Source organism: Podarcis bocagei (genome assembly GCF_964188305.1).
Source record: "Podarcis bocagei genome assembly, chromosome: 1".
NCBI lineage: Eukaryota > Metazoa > Chordata > Lepidosauria > Squamata > Lacertidae > Podarcis > Podarcis bocagei.
In genome coordinates, this window is record NC_138125.1 from 80,128,321 (window position 1) to 80,151,189 (window position 22,869).

Below are 22,869 nucleotides of genomic sequence, written 5' to 3' on the forward strand. Positions count from 1 at the left end.
CCCCCTCTTCCGTTCAGCATCACCCATTACCCTTGGTCCTAGCCACATGCAAGTGTTACGTAATGTGTAACAGCAAAGCGGGACCATCCACTTATCGCATTCAGGAACTGGTAACAGTAAGCAAGTCATAAATAAGTGAATCAATAAGCTAGGATGCAAAGGTTAAACGACTGTGTCAGCTCAGTGTCATTTGCCACATTATTTCCTCATGGAACAGTGAAAGGAAGATACACTGCAACAATTAACGAAGAAAAGTGGATGGTCGACATTCCTTAATTTTTGGATTTCTTTTCCACCTGCCCAATGGCTTTCTTCAGGCAATCCTGTACCTGGGTCCTTTTCCTCTTGCTGTCAGCAATTCATGTTCAGGCACAGAATTCAGGTCAGTATGTTTTCTGGGTAGGGGAAAAAACTTTGATTTGGGTTGGTTTGATTTTTTTAATATAAAAGGATATACCAGTAGAAAAACAATTGCCACAGGTGGCAGCACAAGCTGGTACCTGTTTCACTGGAAGTATGTCCTACTACATAGGACTCTTGGAGAAGTGTGCCTTGGATCGCAGCCTGAATGCCGTGCGTATTCCAAGCATAGGTTGTAGCATGGTTTGGTTCCTGTCAGCCAGAATCTATATAACCTTTCTAATATTCTAATGAAAGATGTATTTTGTAGCAGACCTTTGAATGGCCAAATTATCACACAGGCAAGAAGGTGGCCATTTCAAAAGAAAGGGTGTGTTTTATTCTTAATTATCATTTGAATAATTGATTTATAATTAATTACATGGACAAAAAAAATAGGGGTGTGCATGGATGAGGTGAATGATGGCACTTTTTTGACTATGATGTCTGGAGTTTACTTACGAACTAGAAATCAGTTAAAGGAATTAATGATATGAAGAGGAATACTTTTACACGATGTTGGGTTTGTCCCAAGTTATATGGTTATAAGATGTTAGCAAAGTTAACTATTTGCTAACATTTGAAAGACTATACCTTCACATGCATATATTTAGATATCAAGTGGGTAAGAAAGATTATTAGGCAGATTGTCTTACACCTGCCTGTTACTGAGTTCAGGGGCGAATCTGCTATGAAACTAATGAAGCTTAAGGCTTCAGGGCCCCTAATCCTGGAGGGGCCCCAGAAGCAATTTAAGTCCACATTGCTTAAAATCTTTGGGTCTAATAGACCCAATTTGAGTCGCATGACTCAAACTTCTCCTTCTCTTTCTCCTTCTCCTTCTCCTTCTCCTATATTTCAACAATCCCAGTGTTTGAGAGCCAATAGCACAGATGTTGTAAAGGTGTGATGATCTGTTGTGGAACAACCTCATTGAATAAGATAAATGGGGTTACCCAAACCTTGTTGCTGGTTGCAAAGGGGCCCCCATGACAGCTGAAGCTTCAGGGCCCCCAAAATGTAGGTCCACCACTGTCTGAGTTATACGATATTTCCTATATATTTGTCCCAGACAAATTCTTGGACTAGAATACACAAAGCACTAGTTGATCTAATGCCTTCTTTTGACTAAGCTTGTGCTTTGGGAGATTAAAAATATTGTCTTTTGTTTCACTAGATTGTGGTGTGCAAGATAACATTGTTAATATCCAAGAGAATAATCCTCCTGGGGCTTTGATTACCAACATTAACGCAGCTGACGGTGTCACAGTAAGAATTAACCCATTGGTATTGAATGGTGACCAGTTTGAGATTCAGAACTCACAACTGCTCCTGAAAAATTCAGTGGATTATGAGGTAATGAACTGGTATGAAAAAGATGCAGAAATATGGCTGGGGGGTTAATAGCATAGAATCAGAGAATCTTAGAGTTGGAAGGTTCCCCAAGGGTCATCTAGTCCAACACCCTGAAATGCAGGAATCTCAGCTAAAGCATCTATGACAGTAATGGTAGCCAGACAGACTCCTATCTAGAAATGTGGTAAGGTGAGGTGGAAGTGAATCAGGGCAGTACAGTCATAACCTGAATATAGCTATCCAAATATGTTAAAGCTATTTAATAGCCTTAATTAAAACACTGAAAACAAGTGCCTTGCAAATGTCCATTCTCTCTGAGCTTTTATATTCTTTTGGCCAGAGCAGTGTAAGGCAAAGGACTTACTTTATTGCCTGAGGCAACAGACAAGATGGCTCCCCTTCCCTGTTCCATAAAGTGTTCCTCAAAGTGGTAGATATGCAAACAGGCTTTCTACCAGGCAGCATGCGTCATGTGATAGATGAAAGCCAATTTGCATGCCATCATTACATGCAGGTAATGCTTCTTCATTTGAAGGCTATGGGATATTTTCAAGTGTGATGATTAAACTGCCTCTGAGCACCTCTTTCACTTTTTATGTATGTATGAGATAGTTACTAAATAGAGAACTTAGAGTGGAAGAGAGGCTTTTGTAATTCAAACAGGAATTCTGGTCAATGTTGGGGTTTTTTAGTCACATTATAAACCTATCTGGGTGAAAAACCTTTGTGTGAAAACTACCAGCAGTGATTCTTAGTACAGTGGTACCTTGGTTCTCAAACTTAATCTGTTCTGGGACTTGGTTCGACTCCCGAAACCATTTGAAAACCATGGCGCGGCTTCCGATTGGCTGCAGGAGCTTCCTACACTCAAGCAGAACCGCTGAAGTTGCGTCAGACATTCAGCTTCCAAAAAACATTCACAAACCAGAACACTCACTTCCGGGTTTGTGGCATTCAGGAGCCGATTTGTTCGGGAGCCAAGCCATTCGAGAACCAAGGTACCACTGTATAAATATTTGTTTAGTTTATTCTGATGTACGCCATCCTAACAGATCAGGATAGGCAAAAATGTTAAAAACATCTAATTTTTTATTATTATTTCACATATCCTCACGGGTAATAATACTTCAGCCATCAAATGCTTGGGTGAACAGGAATGTTTTCATATTCCTCCTGAATGTTAATGATGAAGGCAGATGTACTTCAGGAGGAGGGCATTCCATAAACAGGAAGCCACTCAGTGGCGTAGCGTGGGTTGTCAGCACCCGGGGCAAGGCAAGTAATTTGCGCCCCCTAACCCGTGGATTTGCGCCCCTAACCCTAACCCCCAGGTGTTGCGCCAGGTGCGGCCGACCCCCCCCCCGCACCCCCCACGCTACGCCACTGCTCCCATCCTTTCATAGCTGGAGGTGCCGGCGACTCAACCTGGGGTCCTTTTGCAAGGAAAGCAGCGCTCTCCCATGCAGCCACGAACTGTAGTAGACCGGCTCTTTTGAGAAGCAAGGCGGCCTCGGCTGAGGGACGTGGCTGGTCTCTGCAGGGGAAGGAAAGGAAGAGACCGAGGGGTCTTTTTCTTCCAGGCATCCGTCCAAGAAGGAGCGCCTGCCTCTGGTTTAAACCTCGCTCAACAGAAGAGTTGCAGATCCAGCCGGGGCCACGCGCGCTTTCCTGAGCGGGAAAGCAAATGCGGGGGAAAGTCTCCTGAGAGGCACCCTCCCTGCGCTCAGAATGGCGGGATGATGAGAGGCGCCCTCTAAGGGACAAGAGACCCGGGAAATCCACCTCCACTCAACTGAGCTGGGGTGGGGTGGGGGGACTTAATTGGAAAGAGGATCACAGCTTCCTCGAAGGGAGCCTTTGACCTTGAAGCTTGCTGCTGGCAGGGTGGCTTTTTGCAGTCACCCCAATTTGGGGCGCAAATACCCGGCGGCTTCGCCCCCAACCCCCGCGAAGATGCGGCTTGGGGCGCGCGCGCACGTTTCCACCTGACTCTCTCCCTCGCCCCCTCCCCGGAGCGTTGCAGTGAGAAAGGGAGAGTCTCCCGCTCGGCTGCCGCTGTTTCTCTCCACGTGTCCGCCGCCACAGGCAGCAGCGTCGGCGGCGGGCGGCCGTGCCTGTGCGAGCAAGTCTGGCGGCGGAATGGTGGCGAGGTGCTGCGGCTGCCGCCGGGCCCTGCCGGTGGTGCCTCCCGGCGCGCTCTGCCTGGGCGCAGCGCTCAGCGGGCTCTTCAGCTTCGGCTTCTTGGCCGTGGCCCTGGTGCTACAGCCTGCGCCCGAGGCTCTTCGGAGACTCCGGAGGCGGTGAGCGCGGCCCCCCCAGATGTTGCGCCCGGTGCGGCCGGCCCCCCCTGCACCCCCCATGCTACGCCACTGAAGCCACTACCAGGAAGGCCCTATCAGGCAGCACCAAGAGCTAAAATAAAAATAAATAAATTAAAAATTGTTCCAGAAAACATGATTTAATTGAAATCATTTGTTTTTAATACAGGTTTCAACAGCGCTAGTTGTAGAACTACAGTGCTTCAGAGCGGATATAGTCGTGAGTAATATCTGAGATGCTACTTTGTGTTGTTAGATGTTGCACAAACATAGTGGGAGACACTTCTTTGCAACGTCATCTAGGTCCAGAGTTTTTCCCCAAGAGAACCACATTCCCTCAGCAACTAATCCGCCAGGGGCTGCATGCCAAGTGTGGGTGGGGCTGAAGCTAATGGTAGACATGGTCACACACACCTTCTATCTCCGATACACCCTTTGCCTCCTTCACCCTCTTCTCTTTCTCTCCATCCCTTGTCAATGGCATGCCAGGGGTGGGGCCAGTGCTCCCCCCCTCCTCAATTTTGTTTGATAATTTCAATTTTCAAAAAACAGGTGTATTGTATAAAAAAAATGTCAAACACAAAACACTTGAAACTGCTAAATTTATTTTATTTTAAATTGCAAGAATAAGTAATGCAACATATTTGAATTCGGTGGCACTTGCTTCTGCAGACATGTCTTGGGTTGAACTTTTTGGATTATTGTCATTTTCAAGCGTAGTTCATGTGTGAAGCCAAGAGGGCCACCCAACATTCCTTTTTTTTTTTTAAAGACCATAGTTCTAACATCACCAGCATCACCCCTGATTTTCAGCATTTCAACAGTCAATCAATTACTAACATTATTCTGCTTTGCTCACCACCAGGTAAATAGTATTACTGTTGTAGTGAACATAATCAATGTGAATGACAACCCTCCTGTGTTTCCAGAAACCAACATCACCGTCAATGTTCGAGAGGTATGATAATGATGATGATGATGATGATGATGATAATGTCTCTGCAACAAGTGACAATGGACTGTAGCTATAATTCTGACAGAACCATAATCTTGGGAAGAATAAAACCTTGTATAAACATTAAAATACAAATATTAAGCATAACACAATGAAATAGAAATGATACTTAACCATAACATATTATTGCTGTTTCCAATTTAATTCCAAAATAACAAACAAATATCCATGAGAGTTAAGAGAGAAATATAGATTACAACTCTATTACACTATTAAGCTCACTAAAATATTTTCTTTGAAACAAGTTCATAAAAACTGCTCAAACAGTAATGTCCACTTTGTTAGCCATAGATACAATTGTATGCAAATTAACGCAACCATGGGGGGGGGGATATAGAAGATGCCAAATACATTACCACCCTCAGGTCCCCTTCAGTGACTAGTTACAGTGCACAATGGATTTCCAACCTCAAATCGAGAAGTTTGTTCAGAAAATAGGGGTAGCTGTTCATCTAAAATACTGGGTGCAATGTTCAATCAAACTGTTTAAATAACTATCATATCCCAGTTTATTTTTATTTAGCAATATTTCTAAAGGGATAGCATCCTAATCTGCTACTAGTATTGTAAAGAACTCCTAGGTTGTAATTTATAATGCCGCCTACTTCCTTTGCCAGCAAAATCATGTATCTGCAATACATGAGGTTTTACTCCTTTATTTAATATAAAATACAGAAAACTCTTCTTATAGCAATTTAAACATGAAAAGACTAAATGTAAAATTAGATAAAGGTATCCTCTCTACAATAAAGTTATTAATACAGTAGTCAAATGCAAGCTTCTCCTGTTCTGACTGAAGGGAACAATAACTCTCTTTTACACTAGATAAGATCCTCATCATTATCCCACACAGAATCTCGTCACACTGAATCTTTCAAATGATGAAGCCAAACACATTCAGTTTTAAAATACAACGCAGACTCCCCTCTGCATGTGATAACTTGTTGTATGGTTCTATTCCATTGTGCCTTATGTGGTAAACCATTAATTCTCTCTCACTTAGTGCAAGGTATAAAGAGGCCAATAGGGGGATTGGTGAAAGACTAGGACTGGACTGGGGAGACCTGACTACAGATCCCCAACGAGCTCATGGGGTCCACTTAAACCAGTCACTCTCTTTCTATCTAACCTGCATCACAAGGTTATTGTGAGGGGGAAATGTAGGTTGGGAGGAGAGAACTATATGCTGCTGTGAGGTTTTTGCAGAAGCGACAGGATGCAAATACAGTATTAAAAACGGAAAAGCATATGTCTACATGTCTATGCATTTAGTATAGTGCCAGGCTAAATGTGAGGCTATAACTATATGAACAAAGTCAACACACACATTTTGGGGGGTTATGTAAATCCAAATAACAGCTGAGGAGGATCCTGGACAGCTTCCATAGGCAGGAATGGAAGTGTTTTCAAAAAATGGCAACAGCAGCTTAGGAGAGGAAAAGAGAAAGAGGTAGGAGGATCTTAAACTCCACGCCTCACGGCACCATGGTCCCCAAGACTCCTCAGGCTTCCTCATCACTGCTTTGCATTATGAGAAAAGCATGCATGTCAATTGTGGTCCTTTTCATTTTGGCCCAGGATTCTGCAAGGAACTTGTTGCTCCTTTATTCTAGATTGCATTTGAATGTTGTGACCTACTTTGGTTCTTCTGAAAAAATTGTGTGCATGTTACTTATCTGCCTAGCAAATTATCTATCTGCTGTAAATTACATGTGAAAAAAAATAGCTCAAAATTATGTTCCTTTTTTTGTTTTGTTTTTCAGGATATAGCAGTGAACACGACTGTCGTGCCCCAGGCTAATGTAACAGCTAAGGATGCTGACAAAGACACAATATATTACAACCTTACAGCAGATCCACCAGTTAGTATATAATTGGGGAGTTAGTATAGCCCAGGCATAGGCAAACTTCGGCCTTCCAGATGTTTTGGCCTACAACTCCCATGATCCCTAGCTAGCAGGACCAGTGGTCAAGGATGATGGGAATTGTAGTCCAAAACACCTGGAGGGCCAAAGTTTGCCTATGCCTGGTATAGCCAGTGGTGCAGACAGGTAGTTTTACTGGAGCTCTTTCAGTGGAAATGTGTATTTGTTCACTTAATTCAAAACATGCTGAGTTTGAGGGCCCTCCCATTCAGGGCTCATCCAGACTTCTGCTTGTCCCACGGCTTCCCCCCAGGGAAACCCAATGTTTACCGTTGAATCCGAGCAAACATCAGTTGGGGTTTTCTCCAGATTGATGTTTGCTCCGAATTAGAACTAAAGAGGAGGTTTTCTGAGGGAAAGCAGCAGCGCAAAGGCAAAACCACTCAGACCCACCCAGGCCTGGAAAGCATGGGAGAAGCAGAAAACCACTCAGAGCCATGCTTTCTAGGTATGGGACAAGCAAAAGTGTGAACATGACTTCAGTCTATGGAATGGGGCCCCGAGATTCTGCTCCAAAGCCCGGCACTTGCTTCTCCCATAGCTGCAGCCCTGAATCCAAATAAACATAAAACATTATGCGCTCTCTCTCTCTCTCTCTCTCTCTCCACTGTTTTACTATCTGTGTTACCTCATTCCTAAGCTTCCAGCCTACATTGCTTCAATTGCTTCTACCCTCTCTTTTTCTGTGGAGGATGGGGACCCTACTCAATTGGTGTCTCATCCCCAGTTCTTTTGGTCCTTTGATGTCCTAATAGTCCATTAGCCCAGGCTATCACCTCACACCGGAGGCTAGTCCTGGCTTAATTAGCTATTGACACATCACAGTAAACATGACCTTGGCATCATTAGCGTTTGATGCATGCTGATTCCAGAGAATTAGAAGTGTCTAACACACAGTTAAAATACACATGGGTCGAGCATAGTTTTCACAGTCTAAGCCTTAATGAAAAGGATTTAAATGAAAACTCCATTGTACCAGTAAGAAACCAGAGATCATATACTTTCCATAACCCAGTCACTTTAGGTGTCGAAACATGCAACAATAAGCAATACCTTTGACATTAAACAGTGTTTTTGAAATGGCATTAGGTTCCATATCTGTGATGAAGAGTGTGTCACTATCTCTTCTTGTCTTCTAGGTAGGACTGGAGTATTTTAACATTGAAGGAGTTAATAACCCGCAAATTTACTTGCTCAAAACCTTGGATTATGAAAAAATTAACTACATGCAGTTTGTCTTATATGCCATGGTGAGTTTTATCATGAGCAAAATATATGTTTATTTGTGACTGCCCTGCTGCACATGTGTTTCCACATTCACCAGATAAATGCCCTTGTGCTTTCAGGGTTGCCACTGGCAATCTTGACAATTGCCAGGCCCCCACATCCCAGAAGTCTGGCCTAGGTATAAGAGCTCTGATGCGCGCACACAGTTCCTTGCTCTGCAAATGCTTTCTCAGTCATTTCAGTGCAGAGATCCAAATATTTAAATAAAAGTGTTTGCAGAGCTTCCCCCTTCAGTGAAATGCATAAGAAAGATCATGCTGAAAACATACTTGTTTACCCAGGAGTTTCCTGGCCATGAATATTGGCTGCTGCATGTGGCCAGCTGCTGTGGTTATTGTATTATTGCAAATGTTATATCATAACGAATTGTGTCTTATTTTTTGCACTGGGTGGTATTCAACTAAGGGTTTCCAGAACAGTGCAAGTGGGGAGGCAGGGAGGGATCGTTCCATCCAGCAACTCCATATGCTTGCCCTGGTTGAACGACTGCCTTATCTCAATGTGGAATTCCTCCCACTCTTTTTATTTCTGTACATTGCATTCTCTTTTCAACTATAAAGCAGTATGCCAATGTTTTAAATAAATCAAATCGCACATTGGTGCTGGACTATCGGTTTCCAGCAGGGTGCACTCATGACCTTTGGTCAGAGGTATTGCCTTTAAATGAATTTATTTAATTTGGCTGGTATGAATCAACGCAACTACTTGAACTCAGAACTTCTGACAAGGTAACCTGCCCTGGTGGGTTTTGCACGTATAGTGCTAGGGATTGTTTTGGTGCTGCTGTTATAATGGACATGTTCTCATTTCTTGTTTTTGTCCTTCATTTTTCTTTCATATAGGATGGGAAGGCCGGTGAAGCTCCACACACAGCCACTGCAACAATAACCATACATATCCTACAGGCTGACCTGAGACCTCCCTGGTTCCAGCCATGCACTCCTTTTGGAGGGAATATAATGTGCATCAACACGGGCTACACTGGCAAGGTCAACATTTCGGAGAATATGGTATGCGCAAGGAACCCTTAGGCTATGTCCACCCCAGGATGCCTCACTTAATTTTGCTTTGCTCCTCTCGGTCCCTCTAGGACTCTTTTTGTCTTTGTTGTCTATGGACTCAAAGATCAGTCCAGGAGTGCCCTGGAACCAAGCAGCACCTCTGCCTGCTGCATCAAACCTGGAACAGAATTGGTGCCAATACCAAGAGGGCACTGGCTATTCCCAAGAAAAATAGCTGGGGCAGAAAAACTTCTACACAACATTACAACTTTTACAACCCAACTAAACACACTTTGCATGAGGCTCAAACTACATCTTTGGTTCTTGCCTCCACTTTCCTTTAACCCATTGCAGTCTATGGCAAAGGATGTCTAAGCAAAACAAACAGCAGACAGAAGCTGCTTTGCCCATTCCTTCCTGTCTTAAAAAAAAAAGCTCAAAAACATGCCCTGGTTGCTTTTTTGCCCACAAGGGAGAAAGAAATGGGGTTCTCATATCTTTCCCCCGTGTCTTTCCTTCCACACATGAAAAGGCAGTTTGGGGAGGGCAATATTGAGTCGGGAAAGTGGCAGAAGGGGGAAGGGTTAAGCAGCCAGCCAAACTTCCTGTTACCTGCAGAGAAGCCTATTAGCCATGCTAGGGCTGCTGCTCGCAGGTCTTCTGCTTCACTCCAGATCAATGCCAGCAAGTCGGGGTTTGACTCCAAACAGCAACACAATGAGGAGTGTGCTTTCATACAACAAGCGGGGTTCAGGAGCAGATTTTGCCTGTGTGGTGGGTATGTTATGAGCAGCCTTCCCCTTCCAATAAGCATCTTCTTATGCATAAGAAACAGCAGTGACAAAACAATACTTCTACCACCAGGAAATGGGACTCTTTTTGTTGTGGCTGCCACTCCTTTAGGCTACAGTGGCTGCTTCCTGCTCATGGACTTGTTGTTCGCTAGGAAAGTAATAACCTACAATTTGGTATGTAAGCACACAGCTTGCATTGAGGCTGGAGGCTACATGCAAAATGGCAAGTTTCACGTCAAACTTATTAGGGAACCTTTTTAGCATGAGAGATAGAGAGCAGCAATGATTGCAGGCTGGTGTGGGGAGTAAGCATGGGAACAATGGGGGTACACAGCATCTTCAACAGGCCAGGACCTCCGAAACAGCCAGAGTGAATGTAGCCACATCATTATCATCATCATTAAATTTATATCACTCATATGTGAAAAAAGCTTCATCCAATTCATCATCAGCCAGCTGCAGCATCAGCTCTATAATTTATAATTTGTTTCAGATATGTTGTTATTGTAACATCTTGTTAACTAAAAGCCAGACTCGTGATGGCTGAAAGTACCTGAAATGAGCAAATGCTTTGATTTCTGGAAACATCTGAAAATGTTTTACCTTGTTTATTGCAGAATGAGTCTTTGGTCTTGGAGCCAGGACCCCTCTATGCTATTGATGGGGACAGAGATTTGAATGAAAAAGTAGAGTATGCAATTGCTGATGGTGAGTAGATTACTCCTACCCACAGGGGAAAAAAAGTTTTGGATGCCAACATTTCCAGGAAAATCAAGGCTTAGTTAATAAATCCCTGTGTAGCCTTTTGAGTTTCTATGTGTTCTAAATAAGCTACTCCATGTGGCAGGCACAGGTGCGTATACACACACACACACACACACACACACACACACACACACACACACTGAGCCTTGTATCCCAGCTGGTAACATGGGTCATCAGCTACATCCAGCCTTGGATGTGATGGTATCAGAGCCATGGGCATAGCCAGGATTTATTTTGAGAGGACAAATGTGAGCTATCTGCAACACAATCACTCAGTTAGTTAAGTATTTTTATTTATTTACTTGATAAATAACTCCCGTGGCTACACCCATCCCATTCTTTCTTCCGGTGACCAGAAGTTCCAATTACTAATTTTCTCAAATTTCATTAGGAAATGACGACACGTTCTCAATAGACAAGGATTCTGGGGAAATAACAATGAACAAGACTGTTAACACTCTGAAGACTTTCATGTTGTATGTTGTGGTAAGTCTCTTGGTGATCTGTGTTGATCAACTCCTAGCCGGAATATGTGTTTACCAAGGAGAAAAGAGCTAGCTCAGCTTCCCTCAATGATGCCCTCCAAGTGTTTTGGACTGGCATGGGCTGATGGGAACTGCCATTCAAAGGATCTGAGGGCACCGGGCTGGGGAAGGCAGAGCTAGGCTGTGAGAAATGTCTCTTAGTCATTCATTAGATCAGGGATGGGGAGTCTGTCGCTGTCCAGATGTTGTTCATAGTAAGCATGGTCAATGGTCAGGGATGGTGTGAGCTGTAGTCCAGCAACATCTAGAGGGCCACTAGTTCCCCACTCCCACATTTACCGGTAATCCATGATAAACTGGATCTAATCCTATAGGCCTTCAAGAATGAGCAGACTCAGGCCCACAGGCCAAATCTGGCCTGCCAGGTCTCCCTATTTGTCCCACAAGACCATTTCCCCCAGACCATGCTCACCTGCCCCACACCTGATATCATCTGCTGGTGTGTGGGGAGTTCAGGCCTGCTGGGTTCAGGTGTACAAGGCAGCTTCCTGCAGAAAGTGAGGCTGAACTGCCCACACATCAGCTGAATGTGTGCAGTTTTGAAACCAGTGGTTTCGAAAAGTTCAGTTCGCTATCTTGATTCAAAATGGTGCCCAAACATAAACAAAACCCTGCTTCTTGATCTCAGGAACCATTATGCATATGACCATGTTATGGGTCTGTGGCAGGGTAGGCTTGTATGCTGAGAGACCTTTCTAAAGCCTGGATCCAGCAAGTGTAAAAATCTAAGCAAGGATTCAAATTCTTGGAATAGCCAGGCTGGTTTCTCAATGAGGTAATGGCCTAAGTCTGGATTCTTATGGTAACTAAGGAAGTGGCTCTGTGCCAGACAGCAAATGGGTGGGGCTCCCTTCCTCAACTCTCTGGTAGTTAGAAATACAAATGCCAAGCTGGAGAGTCGAGTTATATGTGCTAGAACCTGGAACCTGCAAGGCTGCAGGCTGGGTAGGGGGGTAGAAAGAGCTATGTTTGATTTCTGTTAGAACCCAAGGTTATGGCTACAGTAGAAACAAGACCCTTTCTGGAGGTTTTAATGATGTTGACCTGTCCATCATAGGCTCAGATTGTACATATATGTGTGTAAACAAGCCATATATCATAATGATACAACAGTTTCCACTGTCCCTCAGTCAAAAGGAAACAGGATCCCTGGAACTCCTGAAATCTTGCAGTACTTGGAGATGGCATGCAGCAATATCTTAAGAAGTGTCCAAGTACACAGAGTGGTATTCAAGGACAGGGTCCCAACTGTGCAAGGATATCCTCTTGTGAAATGAGGTCTCCCCCTCTCCCTCCCCCATACCCTTCCAACTCTACAGCTGGAACTCTATGATGCTATGAAACATGCCCCTGCCTTGGAACAGATTCGGGAATCCCTAGAACAGAATTAGGGTGTGCACAGATTTCTCCTTGTGTAACAGATCATTCTCTCCCATGCTGTGTTGGATTCTACCCACAGTGAACAGACAAAGAAACAGCTTCCCAAAATTTGTAGTAGGAATTCAAGTGTTTGGTTAAAATGTTGCTCACCTCAGTTCCTTAGATTAAGAAATGTAGGCTACAAAACTGAATTTCTGCATTTTTGGCAGAATGCCAAAAGGGTCAACTCTGTCCCCACAAGAGTCTGCTAAAAGGTGAAGCACTCCACACTCGGTGACATTGTAAAAGCCAGTGGCAGAGAGTGGAAGAAAAGCTTATCATCCCAGATCTCAAGCACATACTCCATCCCCACCCTGTGCTTACTTTCCATTAAGTCATTTTGCATTTTATCCCTTGAGGAGAATGACTGCTCTTGTGCTTTCTCTCTCTTTCTCCAGGCTTTCCAGACCAACAATCCATACAGATATTCCCAAACAACAGTGGAAATCAAGGTTGTGCGTAGAAATGACCACAAGCCATACTTTGAGAAATCCCTTTACGCAGGAACTGTGTCTGTGGGCCTGCCTGTTCCCAGCCTGGTCATGGAGGCTGGGAGACCTTCAGTGCCCCTACACATCTTTGCTGCGGATGATGACTTCACTGATGTATGGAACTTTAGATGCCTTTGAAGGTCATTGGGGTGCTGGGCAGGGGGAGGGAGGCAGAGATGTTAAGATACTAATAATGATATCAGATGTGGTTCCTACGTGAGGTTCATGCGAGATAATGCATGGAGGGTTAGAACGACCCTCATATCTCTTTTAGCATTATGATCTAATGTCTGTACTTGTGTAAATCTTCAAACCCCTGATCTGCATATGACCTGCCCACTTTGCCATTCACCTGTCTACAGTTGAAATAAAAACCACCTGGATCAAGCAATCTTTTGCAGGCACAATTTTTTTTTTTTTTGAAAAAATTGTCGTGATCCCTCCCCATCACCCATATTAAAAATTATTTGGTCAAATATTGATTTACATTTTATGCCCTCTCCTTTCTTCCATAATGGAATGCAAGGCAACACAACACTCATGGGGCTCCCAGGCCATTTCCCAGCCAAGCACTGGCCAGCTGAGCTTTTACAGCATAACTGTATCACATGCCCTGAGATCATGCCCTGGGATCATTTTCAATTTGGACCTTTTGTCAAATAAATAATGCTCTGAAATTGTGTAATTCAGAACTTCCTGATAAAATTGGAAGTAAGAAGTGGTACAGTTTATTTAGTTATTTTATCTTATTCTGTGTTGAAGGGGTTGCAGAAATGAGGATTGGAAAGGCGGGGGCAGATACATACCCCACAACCTGGAGGAAATAATTGGGGCAGGATGAAAGGAAACATGCTGAAAGTGTTGACAATAACAGGGAAGCTGATACAAACAAGGCCACAACCAGGACATTGGCACTAGTGACTAAGTGCATATTGCATAGCCAGGGTGGGAATGGGGTGGAGAGCATAGGGGCAAATTGTTGTCTGGCTTCCATGTGCTTAATTAAAGTCTATTTTTATATTCTCCATCCACAGAAATTCAATCCTGATATCAAATACCAAATCCAAAACAGCACGAATTTCACAGTTACCGTAGATGGCTTTCTCCTGACTGCTGTAGTTTTGGATGTGGCCTCCACCGTCACCCTTTTGGTAGGTCATCTTTCCCCCAAAATTTGAGTACTATATTAATTTGATTGTAATGTCTGATGTTAGAAAAAGGCACCAGAGGCCCCTTTAAACATGGGCTGCTGTCATCATAATTTCTCTCATTGTTATTTCTCGCTCCAAGAGAGTCTGGTCATGGATAATTTAAAGTGGACAAAAAAACCAAACACACAGATGGGAGGCAGGACACGATAGTTATTTACATTCTGATCAGGATCACATTTGTTTAAAAAATGTAACAATATTGGCAATATTTGTTCCAAACACTCTGGAAACACAAATTAGGAAATATTATGTATCTTTTATTAGACCAAGTCCTGCAAGCTTTTGAAGTACACAGGCATAGGTATATATGGTAAGATTTCTGTGTAACTCAAAAGCTTGCATTCCACTGCACCAATAGAAGATTGTCTAATCTTCTATCCTACCTATTTTGTGTTGGTTTTCATAATAAATAGTGGCCTTGCTCTATTTGCGTGCTGTTGTGAAGATATATTAATGAAGGCAATCAACAAAATGAAACAGGAAACCCTTTCATCCTAATTTTATAAGTGTGCGTGTAGGAGTCATAATTGTGCTGCCTAGCTTCACACTCTTGCCAGACCTATCTATGCATTGCATATGTAGACATCAGCTGTATGTTCTGCAGAACTGGAGTGTATAGATTACACACTCCAATGCACAGAAGCTTGAACTGTTCAGAGCCCTTAACTAATTTGGTGCCTTCATAAATGGATTGACGGAATAAATGTGTTTATGCAAAGGGTTAACATCCACTTTCATGTCTGCACAGGCTATTGCTAATGACACAGCTACTCTGCAAGAGGACAGCACCCTGATAACTGTAGATGTCAAGCCTTTAGAAAGTAAGTTAGCACATACAGCGTAGATGAAATATAAGGATCACAGATATTGCTCAAAAAGACTAAGGCAAAAGTCTGCTTCCAGATTATCTCTGTTTGGGGTGGGAGGCTCAACCACATACCAACAAATTCAGTTAACATATTTAAAGTGGTGTGTGTGTGTGTGTTCTTGCTCAGCAAACATACTTTCAAAACAATGGGTCATACTGTACTGCCATAAGGAAAGTGGTAGGAAAATGCATGGAAAGTGCAGGATAATAATTGCTTTGCTTAGCCAATGTAAGAATAACTACTACATTTTATTTTATTTTATTTTATTTATTTTATTTATTTTATTTATTTTATTTATTTTATTTATTTTATTTTATTTTATTTTATTTTATTTTATTTTATATTTTATGTGCCACCCATATGACTGGGGTGCCCCAGCCACTCTGGGTGGCTCCCAACGGAATATTAAAAGCATGATAAAGTTTGATACATTTAAACTGTATCAGGTTTACCACTGCTTTGCCCCTACCCTTCTACTTCCTGGTAAGCAGCAGTAACACAACCAGCCAGAGGTCAGGAGAGCACTGCCACCCCACCATGCCATCCTCTTCTGTTTGATGTGATGTTGTATAACCTCCCTGCAAACAAAACAGAATGAAGGTTCAATAAATATATGACATTATATAGCCACCCCAGAAACTTTGTACAAACCAACCAAGATTAATGCTCAATTAACAGGCCATCTGGAAGTTACCTCAGGGAAGGCATGTTGTGCTATATCGCTTAAGGGACCTTAGCCTTATTCTTGGCCCAGCAAAAAATCAATAGCAAGCCTGAAAGCCTAATTTGGACAGTCCAAATGTGCCTTTACAAAACATTTGGTCTGTGATTTTGGATCTGAACTAGTCACTAACCCCCTTTCCTAGCATAAAACTAAGGGCATAGGTTTTCTTTGCCAACAGCCACAGGGGTCTGATAAGATTACCATAGGGTTCTGATAAATGTCCTGTTGCCATGATTTTGTCTACATGGGATCTATAAAGGTTCACCATCTAGGGGCTGTTACAATATTGTCTTCATTTTATAATGGTTTTGAGCCTTAATCTATGTACATTTCATATGAATATGGTGTTCAGTTTCTTGGTGTAAAGATACAACACTGAAAAATAACTAATACCATGGCCTAATGCATTTTCAGCTCCAACCATTCTTCCTACAGCCATCACTACCACAGGGGCAGGGACCACTATTTCAGATATTTCAGATTTACCACCTGGGACAATCACTACTCTTCCTATAACACCTTCTGCAAGTACAACCAGGAATACTGCCATTACAGAGAAGCCTGCAACAGGCCCAACATCTGACTCAGTCATCCCTCCTTTTGTAACTACAACAAAGTCTCCCATAATCACAGGTAGCACTTTAGAACCCCAGACCGCCAGTTCTCCCATCACTGGGATAAGCCAAGCCACAGATAGGACTGATGAATCTACTGCTGAAACAACTTTTCAGTCTGGAGTAACTGAGCCTTCCATATCCACGGCAACAGGGGGAACAGTCCAAACTGTTACTTCAGCTTCTCAGACTGCAACCACCACCACACATCCCGTAATCCCTTCTCAGGCTGGAACTACCACAAAGCATCCCATAACAGGTGAGACCCCAGCAACAGATAAACCGTCGACTGCAAATACACCTTCTCAGGCTGGAACTACCACAAAGCATCCCATAACAGGTGAGAGCCCAGCAACAGATGATATAGGGCAAGCTACTACTAAGGCACCTCAGACAGAAACCACCAAAGTAACTGATACGACTGTTTCTTCCACTGTTCCAACACCTCTCTATAATGGAACAACCACCTATGCCACAGGAGATGCAACTAGAACAATCACCCTATCGATAACAACTTTATCTTCTGGCAACCAAACGACGTCCATTCCACCAGGTAATTCATCTCATAGGCTATCAGAACCTGTGTCTCCTCAAACACCCACCACCACAAGTTGCCCAAGACGTAGAGTAAACGTGTTATTCAGAGGCAGACTATACTTGACATTTGTCATGTGGTTTGGTCCTGCATATGTTGTTTTCTTTCACAAATAGCCAGCGTAGGCGGTGGGGACCCATGATACACAAGAATGGTGGCTTTAACAGTCCCTTTTAGAATCCATCCCGCCCAGTGGCTTTTATCCATCAATGGAAGAAAGCTTCTTGAGACTGGTTCAGCGAGTTGTTGTTGGAGAAGGGTCTAGGTCTGGGGCCTAGGCCATGACATTAGGTATTACATGCAGGGATCCCAATACAGCTAAAACTGATTGTGAAAAACTTGAAACAAATGCTTAGTCATGGCTTACTAAAATTCTGCTCCTTTGAATGGGGCTTTAAAAAGGTAAAGGGCTCCTGAGAGTTAAGTCCAGTCGCAAACGACTCTGGGGTTGTGGCGCTCATCTCACTTTACTGGCCGAGGCAGCCAACGTTTGTTCACAGACAGTTTTTCCAGGTCATGTGGCCAGCATGACTAAGCCGCTTCTGGCGAAACCAGAGCAGCACACAGAAACGCCGTTTACCTTCCCGCCGGAGCAGTACCTATTTATCTACTTACACTTGGACGTGCTTTCGAACTGCTAGGTTGGCAGGAACTGGGACCGAACAACAGGAGCTCACCCCATTGTGGGGATTCGAACCGCCAACCTTTGGGCTTAGTCACGACTAATTTTAGCTGGATCAGGGCCAGGGTGGCATCAAAGTGACTAGAGATAGTGTTGCTCACATTATTTCTCTGTGTAAGGTAAGACCACTATACCGCCTGATGCGTTTGAGAATTGGTTCACACTGAAGTAGTAAACCTGTGTCTGGCCTGTACCATTTCAGGTGGGGAAGGGGTGGGAGGAGACCCATGTGACCAAATGTTCTGCGAGACAGAAGAGGCTCAGGCAATGAATCCTACTGGAACCTGGCAGAACTAGCCTAGCAGGAAAAATAGCAGGGAGTGTGTATGGGTTGGTCAGGTAGGTTACCAGGGGGAGGGAGTGGACCAAAGAGTCCAGCTGGTCAATGCAGAGTCTATTAGCTCATATGGCATGTTAGGTCAGGTGTGCCCAGGTGTGAGGGCTCACCCCCTCCCATTCGTATTGGGCTTTGCCCTAGAATTCAAGCCTGGGGTCCCCTGCATGTGAAACATGAGCTATCCATCCCAAATAGGCCTCTTCCTAAAGCCCCTGAACCCCTGGTATGTGTGATGGGGTGTTGGGGAAGTAGCTGGAAGGCAGATAAATATCCCATATGTGTCTAATGCTTGGGTGTTGTGTAGAACTGCATGCAGTGCAGGTTTGAGTATGTATGTATGTATGTATGTATGTATGTATTTAGCATGCAAAAGATGAGTGGTTCAGTAGGGTCTCTCTCCGTCGGGTGGGGCTAAAACTTCCTTCTCCTGCTTCTTTGGCGTGAACTCCACTTGAAGCTGTTACTGTTACTGTTGGGGCTTCATGAGATGTATTTTTTGCAGATAGAGCAGGGTGGAATCCAGTTAAGAATGGGTAAGAAAAGAGGCAGCAGAAAGCAACAGACTGAAAATATTATTGACAGGTAGGACAGAATGTGCCAGAGACTTTTAAAGTGAAATAACAGGGGCAAATGAAGTCATAGAATGGTAGACGTGGAAGGGACCCCAAGGGTCATCTAGTCTAACCCCCTGCAATGCAGGAGTCATGGTAGCTTTCAGAGAAAGAAGGAAAGCAATGTCAGGAATGGGCATTATACCTTTCTGGAATCCAAGACACAATACATTACCCATGGGAAAATGTAATTCTTCCGCCATCAAGGTGGCCCATTGCTATCTGAATGCAGAGTGGAAGAATGTAGCTGCATATCACTGCATATACACCATACATTTAAAACACATGGCTTCCCCCCCCCCACTCCCCCCAAAATTATGGTGATTGTGGTTTGATTCAAGAACTACAGTTTCCAGGATTTGGTGTGCACATGTGTGATTTTAAATGTATGGTGTTTATTTAGCCTGAGTCAAGGGCTGACATCAGGAACACAACCCCACTCTTCCAAGGCCTGCGTCATTTGCTGACCTTTGAAATGTTTTGTTTTCCATAATTCCCCCCCCCACACACACTCCAGCTTCCCTTCTATAGGAGAGAGGAAGGAGGAAAAGTAGGAGGGCAATAAAGTTTGCAGGCTATTGAGAGACTGGTTTCATTTTTTAAAAAAATCAATAGAGGCTGAGCTCTCCATTGTTGTATCACTCAAACAGAGGAGCACTCCTTTTTCTCTCTTTAAAAAGAGGGGCAGTGCCAATCCCCCGTGCCCCACCATTTTGTGGACCTGTTGGCTGAGGCTGATGGGAACTGCAGCTCAACAACATCTGGAGGGCCAAAGGCTCCTCATACCTGCTCTAACCCACCATGGTTTCCGCCTTTGGCTGACTGGCAGTGGCTCTCCAGGGTCTCAAGTTGGGAAGTCTTTTTGGACCCTGCTGCTGGAGAGCCTTAAATTGCATTTCAATTGGGCCCTTCTGCCTGCAGAGGATGTCATTTACCACTGAACTAGGCATCCCGCTTCTCCATTTTTTAAACTGAGCCACCCTTCTGGCTTTTGCTCTCTCCAAAAGATTGTTTTATTTTTAAAGAGGAAAAAAGCCCTAATTTAGTTAGCAGGCAGTATCTTGATTCCAGCACTTCTGAAGTTGTGTGATATTGGCTATTTTTGAGAGGTGAAGTGCTAGTCATTTCACTTCATATTAATGATAAACTCTTAGAAGTAATAGAAACCTGCAGGCAATAGTCAAAGTCCACGCTGCTGGAGATTACAGGCATGAAACTGATAGCTGGTCACGGTTTTACTAATCGCCACAAAGCTTTAAAACGATAGCTTGGTAGTTAATAGGGATGTGAAGTGTGAAATGAGAAAGGGCAAATTCCTACGGCAGGCAAATCCAAGTCAACCTAAGAAAAGCCTGGCATGTGTTTCCGATTGGATAGAAACTTGGAGCATAGCTATCTGCTAGTGACTAGTTCAATGTTAGATACGTTAACTGAAAAGCTAGGGATACTTTTAGATATATTGCGTCATGGAATCTGGAAGAGACCATCAAGGAAAGAGGAGGAAGTAATGACATTGCAGCCTCTAAAACTTGTTATCCACACCCACCTGTCTTACACCTTAAGTCTTATATTGACATTCAGGAGGATGTCCCCTCGCCCAATGATTTTTAAAAATTGTTTTTCATTTAAATACAAGAACAGCACCTACGGTAACTACAGTAACTTGTTCAGTGGTACATTCTTATTAAGTTCCATATGCAGTACATAGTACGCAAGCAGTACATTTGTTTACTGCATTATCCATTAAAGTAGCCTCTCCACAGAGATTGTTGTTCTGAGGATGGAATAAAAGTATCTATTTATAAAAGAAAAGGAAGGAAGGAAGCCATGTCTCCCCGAAAGTGCCTACCCTTGAAGTGCCTTTAATTACCCTTCTGTGGCAAGCAAGGCATGCCAATAAAGCCACATTCCAAATATTATTTAACCAGATTTCAATGGGGATTTCTAGAGATTGTTTCCAATATCAGGCTATTGTTTTATGTTTTTGTTTTCAGAACAGAGTTGTCAGTATAGAACAGAGGACATGGCTGCTGTGGGCACCACTTTGGGATGTTTACTGCTAATCACATTAGTGCTGCTTGGACTGGTCTCCTACAAGTATTACAAACTAAAACAAAGATATGGAGAAGACAGCGAAGTAAGTGGGCCTTTTGCTATACATTGATTTTGGAGTGAGAGTGCAAGCCTTAGTTGTGAAGAACTGCAGTGCAGGAATTTGTGAGCTTTTATGCTTTTATCACATTGTAACGATGGCCAACGACAACAAAAATACCCAAAGAAAGATAAGAGCCTTGTTTAAAAACATCCCTGGTCCACTCTTCACTGCGTATGCAATGAGTCATTGGAAAGTCACACCTATACATCAGTTACAACATCACACAAGCTAGTATGTTGAGCTGGGATTGCAATTTGTCAAGCAGAAACAGAAGGAAAAGTTGGTGCTGCCATGTGAGCATCAGCTACTACACAACATTTGTGAGTTCTCAGCATATTGCATGAAGCATTTGTATGTAATATGTAAATATGTAAACGTGGCAAATATACTAAGCAGAAATGAATAGTGTGATTTGGCTTATCATTAGATTGAATTATACCACAGGGGGATTAGGCCCAATAATTTCTAATGTGGGTGATCCTTCTCTACGCACCTCCCTTCCCTTTCCATCAGTATGAACATTAAATGTCCCTCTTTTGCAGTCTGTTGAAGGCTTGATCAACAGCAGCATTGAAAGCGATGAGAAACCTAACTCAGGTGGAAAGGAGGATAAGTTGCCAGCAAGTGTGATGTCTGAAGACGACAAACCAGTTGCAGAGAAGCGGTCAGGCACCCTGCCTCCTTTGGAGGAGACAGCGGGAAACAGCCAGGAATCAGCAGCTTCTGAAACGAACAAGGAAGGTGAAGAAGGCAACGGGGACACAGACAGTGAAAAGGAAGTAAGATCCATCCTCACTAAAGACAGAAGGATGTCAGACGATGGCTACAAAGCAGTGTGGTTTAAAGAAGACATTGACCCAGAAGCTAAGGATGATGTTTTGATGATTGAAAATGACAGCGATACAGAACAGAAAGGGAATGAGAGTGACAGTGACAATGCTGATGACCAGGCTGGTGACGATGAAGTTGATGATGGTGGCAGAGGTGGCAGTGACAAGTCCTTCACTCTAGGAAGAGCTCAACTCGCAGAAATTGATTCTACTGATGATCCTCAGGATACAGAAGGAGATGGTGTTTTTTTGTAGGTGAAATATTGTCCAGGATTCTGTGATAGAGCTGACTGTTTTAAACTATGTTCTGACCAAGCTTCTGCAGCTTCTTCCTATGACCTCGGCCAATTAATGAGCAGCATTCACCAGGAAGGGCAGTGTGCAACCTTGTCCCCTTGGTAATATATCACACCTTCCCCAAGCATAAAGCTGATAACAACACCTAAACAAGAACTTCCTGACAGTAAGAGCTGTTCGACAGTGGAATTTGCTGCCAAGGAGTGTGGTGGAGTCTCCTTCTTGACATATGGCTTGACATATGGCTTGACAACCATATGTCAGGAGTGCTCTGATGGTGTTTCCTGCTTGGCAGGGGGTTGGACTCGATGGCCCTTGTGGTCTCTTCTATCTCTATGATTCTATTAACATCTTATGGAATTGTTAGGATCATTCAACCCAAGCATGATAATTAACATACAGCAGCAAGGACCAACCCAAAACAGTTTGATCCCTGAGGCAGCCAATTCAAATGTAGTCACCACCTTCCAACGCGAAATAGGAAGTAGCTTGTAGAAGATGTACCTGTTATCACCGGCATAGTGAGCTCAGCTAGGGTTGCTGCTAGTTTACTTCTAAGCAATGGCTGCTGTTCCACTGGTGCTAATACTGCTAGTACCAGTATATTTGGACTCATAGTGTACAACATA

At 43.5% G+C, this 22,869-nt stretch overlaps 1 protein-coding gene across 8 annotated transcripts; it reads left to right on the plus strand.

Moving 5' to 3' along the window:
• Window positions 1–174: 174 nt before the first annotated feature.
• Window positions 175–22,403, plus strand: CDHR5 (cadherin related family member 5). 8 transcript variants are annotated; one of them, XM_081189411.1, is made up of 16 exons: window positions 187–382; window positions 1,577–1,755; window positions 4,243–4,293; window positions 4,939–5,031; window positions 6,852–6,950; window positions 8,153–8,263; window positions 9,143–9,310; window positions 10,713–10,803; window positions 11,252–11,346; window positions 13,223–13,429; window positions 14,350–14,466; window positions 15,275–15,347; window positions 16,534–17,073; window positions 17,212–17,286; window positions 20,953–21,095; window positions 21,656–22,403. In XM_081189411.1, the coding sequence occupies exons 1-16, from the start codon at window positions 304–306 to the stop codon at window positions 22,196–22,198; spliced, it is 2,664 nt and encodes an 887-aa protein (XP_081045537.1). In that variant the 5' UTR covers window positions 187–303; the 3' UTR covers window positions 22,199–22,403. The 8 variants fall into 8 exon arrangements, with proteins under 8 accessions (XP_081045543.1, XP_081045537.1, XP_081045540.1 ...); XM_081189414.1 differs by having other exon boundaries at window positions 16,534–16,992; XM_081189417.1 differs by lacking the exon at window positions 21,656–22,403 and adding an exon at window positions 18,850–18,929 and having other exon boundaries at window positions 175–382; window positions 16,534–17,286; window positions 20,953–21,032.
• Window positions 22,404–22,869: the final 466 nt, after the last annotated feature.